The sequence below is a fragment of the Phragmites australis genome, chromosome 19, assembly GCF_958298935.1.
Source record: "Phragmites australis chromosome 19, lpPhrAust1.1, whole genome shotgun sequence".
NCBI lineage: Eukaryota > Viridiplantae > Streptophyta > Magnoliopsida > Poales > Poaceae > Phragmites > Phragmites australis.
In genome coordinates this window covers 916,272-926,471 of record NC_084939.1, presented here as the reverse complement: position 1 = coordinate 926,471, position 10,200 = coordinate 916,272, and the positions used below count along the sequence as shown (strand labels likewise).

General features: G+C 41.3%; 1 protein-coding gene across 1 annotated transcript; it reads left to right on the top strand.

Annotated features, from left to right (window-relative positions):
* The first annotated feature begins 8,165 nt into the window (after window positions 1-8,165).
* Window positions 8,166-8,856, top strand: LOC133900565 (uncharacterized). Its single transcript, XM_062341744.1, has one exon. It carries the CDS (start codon window positions 8,235-8,237, stop codon window positions 8,739-8,741), a length of 507 nt encoding a protein of 168 aa, XP_062197728.1. The 5' UTR covers window positions 8,166-8,234; the 3' UTR covers window positions 8,742-8,856.
* The last annotated feature ends 1,344 nt before the right edge of the window (window positions 8,857-10,200 follow it).

Below are 10,200 nucleotides of genomic sequence, written 5' to 3'. Positions count from 1 at the left end.
TCTTGATGAGTTTGGGTTCGTCGCTTCTTCTGTTTCTGGTTGTGCTATTCTTGTTTCCTGTCAAAATTCGTGGTGATACTGTGGTATGCGCGACTGGCTGGCTGTCCTAGTGGATTAATTTTTATCCCTTTTTTCATAGTTAGGTAGACGCCTATGCGACCTGTGCGCAGGCTAATGCAAATGCACTATTCAAGTCACCGCGAAACTTGGCTAGGGTGATGTCAACTGTATGTAAGAGATGCCACACGTGGAGAGGAGGGAGAGAAATGATGTCTAATGGTTTGTCATCGTCAAAATCATTATATAGACGGTTATTGGCGTTTATAGTATTGTATATAAGTCTTTTATAAATAATATATTGTATAAGTTGTTTTTATTATTGTCTAGAAATTGCATGGATGAATCACTGTGCATGCCTTTAGCGAAACAGTTTTGAGACGCGGTATGTACGGTGAGCACGACAGAAAAGGCTCAATGTGTACCGGAGTTGTTTCTTTTTTTCTTTAATCTTTTACAATCAAGGGCAGTTCCTTATTTTCCCCACGAAACATGGACCAAAACAATTTTGTCTAGTCTGCAGCTGATTTTAATTTTGGGCTAACACAGAACTTAATTCCGTTTATAGAGTGAGCAAGAGCGCGATGGCTATAACGGCACGGACACGAGCGCGACGGCTATATACACCCAAATTGAAAATCCTAGTCCCGCTGTATTATGTGTACAAATACAGGATTATCAGGTCTTTTTCTTGCAATACATGAGAGGCAGCGATAAGCGACGTAGTTATATGAATCCAGATAATGGAGAAGGACATGGTACCAACTTAGGATCAACCTTTAGTTAAGTTTTCAGCAGCGCATCTCCACGTACAACACTTAGGTGCATGCATGACTTCATCCCACGCAAGGGGATACATATGGTAAGGATAACTGTTGAGATGGTGGCATCCTGACATCTGCCTGTGTTAAGGAATGCAATTTGCAAGGAACACTTAGTGCTGTAGGCATGCAGCAACAAGACTGTCCTTGCAAACATATCATCAACATCATGGACATAGACTCATGCACATGATGGGTATTGATTTGGCCATGTTGCCTGCTGTTCTATTGTTTGCGTTCATCATTGGTGATTAGATGCCAAACTAACAGTCTTCCATCTCCAAAGATAGCCAAGAATTAATATTATCACTGTGCCGCCACAGTACCATGATATCGCCCGCCAACTTCAGAAGTGTTCAGTGCTGAGCTTCTGCATGTGAGTGTTCGCTGTTGGGAGAAGTGTGGTTTTCTCAAGATTAGCAGGCTCAATCGCAATCCAGATATGATATTTGACAGCATGAATAATATGATTATGAATAACGGACAAACCCACAGTGTTGCAGTGTCCTCGGCTGCTCTGAGATCCCTGGGTCCTGCAAGAGAACTGTTTCTGCATAATTACGACCCTGAATTCTGGAAGCCACCACATAAGTGCAATACTAAGAAAAAAAATGCACATTACCACGTATTTTGAGTCCTAAAGATATTATTTGCAGATTAGAATGGTTCAACTAGACAAAAATCATGAACCAATTAAGATTTAGCACTTCTCATACTGAGATGACGTTGACGTGCGAAGAGTAATTCACAATTCACAAGTATGATTGGCAACCTCTCAACAAAAAGTATGAATTAGCAAGCATAGCCCCAGTTATACATTACTTTTTTTTGTACAAAAGTTTGCATGTAGAAATACGCAGGTTTCAGTTCCCCTTTCTGTTGAGTTGGACTGGAAAAAATACCCTCATAGAAACACCATTTCAATAATTTTTTGCCGTGGATGTTGTAATGTCTACGGCAGAGGTACCATATCAAAGTACAAAATACAGCAAATCTGATGTGTTGCACTACAGAAAAGGGAAAAAAAAATGGACTAGCACTATAAGATTTCTGTGGGATACACCCCATAAATATGATTTATTCAAAAATAGACTCCTTTTTCTGGACTTAGGATTCATATTATAAATAAGGAAAATTATAAGGTTCACAGAAAGATTAATCTGAACTCATGAAAAAGATAGACCAGCCAGTACTCCAGTGCATTCCCTAAAAATTGACTATGATGTCATCAAGCTCCTATCTTAGATTATTTAGATGCAGTAAGAAGTGTGTTTCTTCAGTTTCCAGTACCATGTGAACCAGTCTAAGTATGTAAGATACACAAGACAACCACATGTAACTGTAAATATGCCTATGGCTCTTGTTCTTCTAGTTATTAGTACATGTGGTGTAAGTGTGTAAACATGTAGGTACCTGAATTCATTCTAGGCGACATTGAATACATTTGTTACAAACATGAATTCACATGGGATTCGTTATCCCACCGGTCAATTCCTGGCAGGCAAGTGGAGGTTGGGAATGAGAGGTTTTGAGGCTGTGAGCAGTGACGGGCTAAGTGGAGGCCTAGCATTTTTTTGGGAGGAATCTATACACGTCACGGTACTGGAAAAAAGTAATAGGTATATTGATGTGTGTGTAAAGGAGTATGTTGGTGTCCCACTGTGGCGGGCGACCTTCGTGTATGGCGAACCAAGAGTGGAAAATAGGCACTTGATGTGGGATGCACTCTCTACATTGAAGACAATTTCCGATCTACCATGGATCGTGATAGGAGATTACAACGAAGCACTATGGCGACATGAGCACTTCTCAGTCTCGCTACGATCAGAAGTGCAAATGATGGTATTTAGAGATGTGTTGACGGTGTGTAAGTTGACTGATCTTGGGTTTTGTGGTCTCCCTTTCACTTTTGACAACCATCAGAGTGGCCAACAAAACATATGAGTGCATCTGGACAAGGCATGCGCAGATCAGGAGTGGACGGATTTATTCAGCAATGCATAGGTGGTTCACCTTGTGCCATTGAAATTGGGTCACTGCCCAATCTTACTGCAGTTGAGTGGAGAGTACAGAGGTACGAAATAATATGGGAAAGAGATTCAGCTTTGCCAGAGGTAAATGCAAATGCATGGGAACGTGCTATGCTCGTTGAGAATCTTGCATCAGTGGCACGGTCACTGAACTATGTAATGAAAGAATTGAAAGTTTGGAGTGCAAATAAGTTTGGCAATGTTCTTAAAGAACTGAAAGAATTGAGGAGGAGATGATGTGATCGTATGAACGAGTTATTATATCATGAGGAGATGATGTTGTTGCAGAGGTCTAGAATCAATTAGTTAAGTGAAGGAGATAAGAACACTAAGTACTTCCATCAAAAGGCGGTGTGTCATGCAAAAAAGAATCTTATTAGGAAGTTAAAAAAGGCTGATGGTTCTTGGTGTGATGTCCCTACTGATATGGAGAGGATTGCTACTTCCTATTTTTAGGAAGTCTTTACGAAGGACCCAACCTTACAACCGGAGGCAGTTCTGGAGCTTCTGGGTGTGAAGGTTACAGATGAGATGAATGTGCTTTTGTGCAAGGACTTTACAAAGAAAAAGTGTCTGATGCATTGTTTCAAATAGGGCCAATAAAAGCCCTGGGACACGATGATTTCCCGACGTGTCTTTACCAAAGAAATTGGGATACTCTGAAGAAAGAAGTCACAACTGCTGTATTGGACTTCTTCAGAGATGGTGTAATGCCACATTATGTGAATGACACTGCTATTGTGCTTATACCTAAGATCGCTTAGTCTGAGAGCCTTAAGGATTTTCGACCAATAAGTTTATGCAATGTCCTGTATAAGATCGTATCAAAGTGCCTTGTCAATCGACTTCGACCTTTGTTAGAGGAAATTATCTTAGAGATTCAAAGTGCTTACGTGCCGGGAAGATTGATCTCTGGCAATGCCATAGTGGTGTTTGAATGCCTGCATTTTATATAGCAAGACACTGATGATGAGGTGTCGTTTTATGCGTACAAGTTGAACCTGTCCAAGGCGTATGATCATGTCGATTGGGTTTTTTTGGAGCATGCTATGCTGAAATTAGGTTACTCGGAGCAATGGATCAGATGGGTGATGTAGTGTGTGACAAATGTCAAGTACTCTGTAAAATTCAATTGAAGACTTCTCCAGCAATTTTTCCCATCGAGAGGACTACGCCAAGGCGATCCTATGTCACAGTTTCTTTTCCTTTTTGTGGTTGACTCGTTATCTGTTCTGATCCAAGATGCAATATCGTCGAGGGGTTTCAACCCACTCACAATTTGCCTGACTGTGCCAGTGGTGTCACATCTGCTTTTCGTGGATGACACTCTGCTATTCTTTAATGCTGCATCGGCTCAAGCAGCGATTGTTCAAGATGTTTTGCATTGGTATGCACTAAGCACGGGCTAGCTCATAAACCCTGCTAAATGCTCAATGTTGTTTGATTAGTCTTGCCTGGCTGGTGTTCAAGAGGAAGTGAAAACTATTCTTAATGTTACACGGGCGAGTTTTGAGGCTACATACTTAGGGCTACCAGTTCTTGAAGGAAGAGTGAATAGAGGAGAATTTTAGACTTTGCAAGCTAAGATGAGCAAAAGACTGGTGGATTGGGGAGAAAAATATGTGTCAAGTGGTGCCAAGGAAGCGTTAATAAAATCAGTAGCTCAAGCCCTGCCAACGCATGTGATGAGTGTGTTTAAGCTTCCCATGTCTATTTGTGATGACCTAACAAAGTTGATGAGAAGTTATTGGTAGGGTGTGGAGAATAGCAAGCATAAGATGCACTGGGTTGCATGGAATAAAATGATACTACCAAAGAACCATGGTGGTCTTGGCTTCCGGGACATGCATCTCTTCAATCAGGCGTTGCTATCCCATCAAGCTTGTTGACTAATTGATAGACCGGATAGTCTTTGTGCAAGGTTGCTAAAGGCTAAATACTACCCAAGAGGGAACCTAGTGGATACTATGTTAAGAGGAACCCCTTAGGCTATATGGAAAGGAATTGAACATGGCTTGTAATTGTTGAAAAAAGGTATAATATGGAGGACTGGTTATGGCAAAACAGCTAGAACTTGGCGAGATCCATGGATACCTCGCGGTGCATCTCATCGACCGATTTTTGATCAGGGAAGATGTAGATAACTAGTTTCATTGATGAGAAACGAGAGTGGAAGGAATAACTACTAAGGAAGCATTTTATCTCTGATGATGTTGATCTCGTTCTGAAAATTAAAACATCTCGACGACAAGAGGAGGATTTTTTTGGCTTGGCAACCAGAGAAGACTGGGCTCTTTTCAGTCAGGAGTTCATATCATCTTGATGTGGAGGAACTTATCAATAGTCGAGCGGTGGGGGCTTCGAGTTCCAAGCCATCAGGAGAGAGATCGGTCTGGAAACTGATTTGGCAGACGCTTGTGCTGCAGAAGATGAAGATCAATGCCTGGAAATGCACCGTGGGGGCTACCCACGATGCTAAAGAAGAAACAAAACCATATAGAAGAGATTGGCAACTGTCCCCGTCGTGGCATGAGTGATGAGGACCCTTTCCATGCTATGATAATCTGTACCAATGCGCACACTCTATGGCAAGCAATGGGGGAAGCCTGGTCTATACCGGCAATAGGTGATATCGTGTACACTGGTCTGGAGTGGTTATTTGATGTGCTTCGTGGAATTCCTAAAGAAGATCAGTGTACGGTGCTATTGCTTATCTGGAGGATCTGGCAATTGAGAAATGATACAACCAATGTGAAGTGGAATCCATCAATTGAAGTGACAAGGAAGTATCTATGCAGCTACTATGATACACTGTTCCAAATCCGACATCATGATGGAACAGATTTACTCATAGGAATGCATGTGACTGGCCAAGAGCAACCGAATGCTCGACTCCCCAAGCCTCTGTGTGATAGTGTTTCACCTCCCTGGCCTCACCCAAAACCAAGGTGGGTGGCAGTATCCACGGGTGGTTCAAATTCCAACAGCACCGTAGGTTCTGGGGTCATTATTAGGAATTTTGTAGGTGAGGTCTTGGTGTCACCTTGGCGCTATTTCCCTCATTGTTTGGAAGCATTTGAAGCTGAAGTCCATGCGGCTACTGAAGGCATCACGCTGGCGCTGCAACGCACAAACCAGTCGATAGTTCTTCAGTTGGACTACGAGGTGTTGTTGCAAGCACTCAAAGGTACATCCATGGACAAATCGAGTGCAGGTTATCTCATCAAGGAGCTAAGAAGGAGGATCGATGGAGGTGAAGAGTTTGTACTCAAGAAAGTAAACCGTAACCAAAACAGGGCTGCATATTTGTTAGCAAGTTTTGCAAGGACGAGTCGTGGTACAGATGTTCTGTTACTTCACTCTCCGGATTGTATCACAGCGGCAATCATTGTGGATTGTAACCCTGTTTATGAGTAATAAAGTTCTTTTATTCCCTGCAAAAAAAAAGAGCTGTACCATTCCAGCTACTTGTATAGTTACATAAATTGGAGCTGGAGGCCAATTGGGCACAGGCTTGATAGGAGGGAAGGCAGCATCACCATTAAGGCACTAACTAAGCACATGCATGTCCTTGCCCCATCATGTATGTAACCCTTGCCTTTTCTATCCTCCTTCCATATGCACCTCTTTTGAGCAAAGATCTATCGCTGTGACTCTCTCAACAACGAGTACACTGACTGCAAGCTCAGGCAGCCATCCAACGGAAATTTGGTCGGCAAAGATCAGACACAGCTCGAGCATGATAGCGTGATACTGCTAGTGACATGATCTCAGCCGTCTGATTCCCCACTTGGACGGCTACCTGACGAAATGCAAAGTGGGTGCATGAACCCCTCCCAACCCCTCCCCTTTCATAATGTAACAATTCATACCCTGTACCTCCAGGTTCATGAATCAGAACAGGATCTCCAATACCGTGTTACTGAAGGAAGAAACTAGGCACATGCAGGGCCACGAAGACAATAATGCTAGTAGGCAGGGAGGGCCAGTCCATGGTACCAATATTAAACATGATAGAGAGTAAACCAAGATTGACGGTTATAAGAACTGTTCTTTTCAAAACGACCAACAGTTGGATTGTACTAACTTATCTAACCTAGAGATGAAACACTAGAGCAAGATAAAGCCCTGAAGCTTCATCTTAGGACCAGTTAAATTGGGCCACTGCTCAAAACTGTCTTTTGTGGTATTGTTAGGTTAGAAAACTAAATGCACCTTCTGCAGATTGACCAGATTATCCATGAAGACAATGAAGGCCACATCTCAAGCTTATATGTTACGACATTGAATACCCTCCATGTGCTGTTTCAGACACTCAGTATGGCACGTACGCCAGGTGTTGGGCAGTAGTGGAAGAACCGCAATAGCATTAGTTGGTTGGCAGCTTACAGGCTCACAGTTGGTGCAGCAGGGTCCCAAGTGTGAAGATAAAATTGTATTGGATAAACTGAGCACATGCTTGGTAATTTGTTGTATGTTTAACTAAATTACTAGACTCTCAAGTCCCAAATAAGGAGATGACAAGTTTAATAGTAAAATACTATACTAAATTCAAATGCTAGTCTAAGCTAAGTTGCTACTGGTTATCTACGTCCTGGCAATTGGAAGATTTTAAGTTTTAACTGTGGCACACTCTCAAGCTTAAAGAAAAAGAGAAGAAAAAACGAAGAAAATCTTACATTGCTCAATTTCCACATCTTTATGGTCACTCGTTCAGCTAAGATAAAGTATGACCATTCTCCTCTCACTATTTTTAGAAAACTTGCTATACCTACCTTTCATAGAAAGCTTATAGAGTATTACAGAGGTTCGACAAAAGAGAAAAAGCCTTGGGACACCAGTAGCATTCTCATCTCACTGGGAGGCAACTTTTATATGTCAGAATTTACAACTGGTAATTTAAGTAGACACATATATATATATATATCTGCTCAACTATCTATTTACTGCTCTCCAGTATGACTTTTTACCTTTTATTTGTATCGAGGCAGAAAATGGGTTCAAAGTAAAATAATATGAACTACCATGACCAGTGGGAAAATTCCAAGTCCAACCGTTCACATGACATCAATTTGATGCTGCAACATTAACCTCGAGAAGAGGACCCTACAGATTTTATGACAATAATATGTTGTCATGTCCTTAATAGACAATGGCAAGATGGAAAATTCCATACATGATGAGGCACAATTACACAAGACATTTCCTATATAAAGGCAGCCATGCACTGCAAAACCATACAAAGCTAAGCCTCAAAAACTGCTTCAGAGCAAAGAAAAAGAAAAGGAAAAGAACGAGTAAGAGAGAAAAGAGATAACCCATAGCGATGGCTCTTATAGCCGATGAACTCAAGGCCAAGGCTGAGGTCTACTATGGCGATGAGATCTGCCAACAGTGTACCCAGCTCTTGCTCAAGGAAGCAGGCCTCCCCAATGGTCTGCTTCCCTTAAAGGACATAATGGAGTGTGGTTATGTCGAGGAAACTGGATATGTGTGGCTCAAGCAAAAGAAGAGGGTAGACCACATCTTTCAGAGTCTAGGAAGGCTTGTCTCTTATGGCACTGAGATCACCGCCTACGCAGAGAAGGGCAGGATCAAGAAGGTCAAAGGGATAAAGACCAGAGAGCTCATGGTGTGGGTCCCAGTGGAGGAGATTGCCCTTGATGAACTAGCAACTGGGAAACTTATCTGCAAGAGCATTGCTGGGATTTCAAAGACCTTCCCTGCATCAGCTTTCCAAATCCCAGAGAAGGAGAATGAGAAGATGAACTGTGCTGCACCAAAACCAGTGGTCCTCATGGAGAGAGCTCCACAAGTTGTTAAAAACAATTGATTCTTATGCCATCCACGGGATTTGGACTCATGATCACCATCAAAACTTCGATCCTATATGTCTAAATAATGGGTGAACCAGTGCTTTACTGCTTGCTTATGTACTTCAAAGTTGACAACCCAAAGTTCCACCTATATACTGTTATTGTATGAATGCCTTGGCATCTATTGTCCTGTAGCACAACCATCCAATTTCTATTCATGTACTATATAGCTCTATTACTCTGTATACTAATATGAACTATGTTGTGGACTTATATAAGCACTACTACAGAATATCTCATAAGTAGTACTCTATTAATATCGGTTGTGCAAAAACTATTACTGAAGACGTATTGTTGTCGGTTGTTAAACTCCCGCACGTGAATAATGACTGAGGTGCTAAAAACCGGTACTAAAAAGTCACTATCAGTGTCAGTTCATCCCACAACCGGCACTGATAATGAAAGGACTATCAATGCCGGTTCGTGTCACAAACCGTCACTAACAGTTGATGACAACCGATTTTTCAAAATTCATAACTTTTTCATACGGTGTCGGATGGAGATAAACTTTATATGAAAATTATAGGTTTCGATGAGATCTATAACTTTGTAGTTTACAATTTTTTTATTTGAAGTGATTTAGATACCGAAATAATCATGATAAATTTTCAACAGAGGGGTCAAAAGAAAAATATCTCGTAGTACTATCAGCAATGAGAGATAAGTGAGATGGTAATGAATGTATGTGCGAGGAAGGAGGTCATGACTTCGAATCCAACAGAATGCACATACGTGAAAAAATGCGACGATGGCATGTGCATGTGGGGTAGCTCGAACCTTGATCACTGGTTGGTTGAAAAAAAAATCCATTATTTTGGCTTCGGAACATCGATTTTTGGAACCAACTATCAGTGTTGGTTCTAGTTATGAACCGACACTGACAGCACTTTCAGTGCCGGTTATGTGGTAGTTGAGATGTTTTCTTTCTTATCTTTTCACTTTTTGTTTCAGAGAAAATACAACATTCCCTTTTCCTTTTTTTCCTTTTCAGAGAAAACAATAGTATGAAGTGATATATCTTTCTCTTTCCCCTTTTTGTTTCAGAGAAAGCACATGTCACGCATGTGATTAAGAAGGAACAAAAAGTCTATACAATAAAAGGGGAAACAATATTTGCATGACTTGTAAGTATGATCTCTAAATGGTCTTTGCAACCATTTATTGTCTCTTGCCATAACAGACTTTAGCAGGTAAGCGCAAGTGGAAGATGAAAAGTTTCACCAACAAGTTTAAGGTAGGAGACAATCAAGGTTAGTTATACAAATCGTCAAGCAAGGTTTTCAGTCTCGTATTCTTGTTGATAGGATCCCAGGATTGTATCATAGGGCCATGGGAGGATAAAAAAGTATCAGGATTCTTAAAATTATAATGTCTCGGCCACTACTATATTTGGTTTATCGTTACTAATTCCTCCGG

What these genes read in the sequence shown, in the direction of transcription:
- LOC133900565 (XM_062341744.1), top strand. Translation starts at nt 8,235, where the DNA reads ATGGCTCTTATAGCCGATGAACTCAAGGCCAAGGCTGAGGTCTACTAT.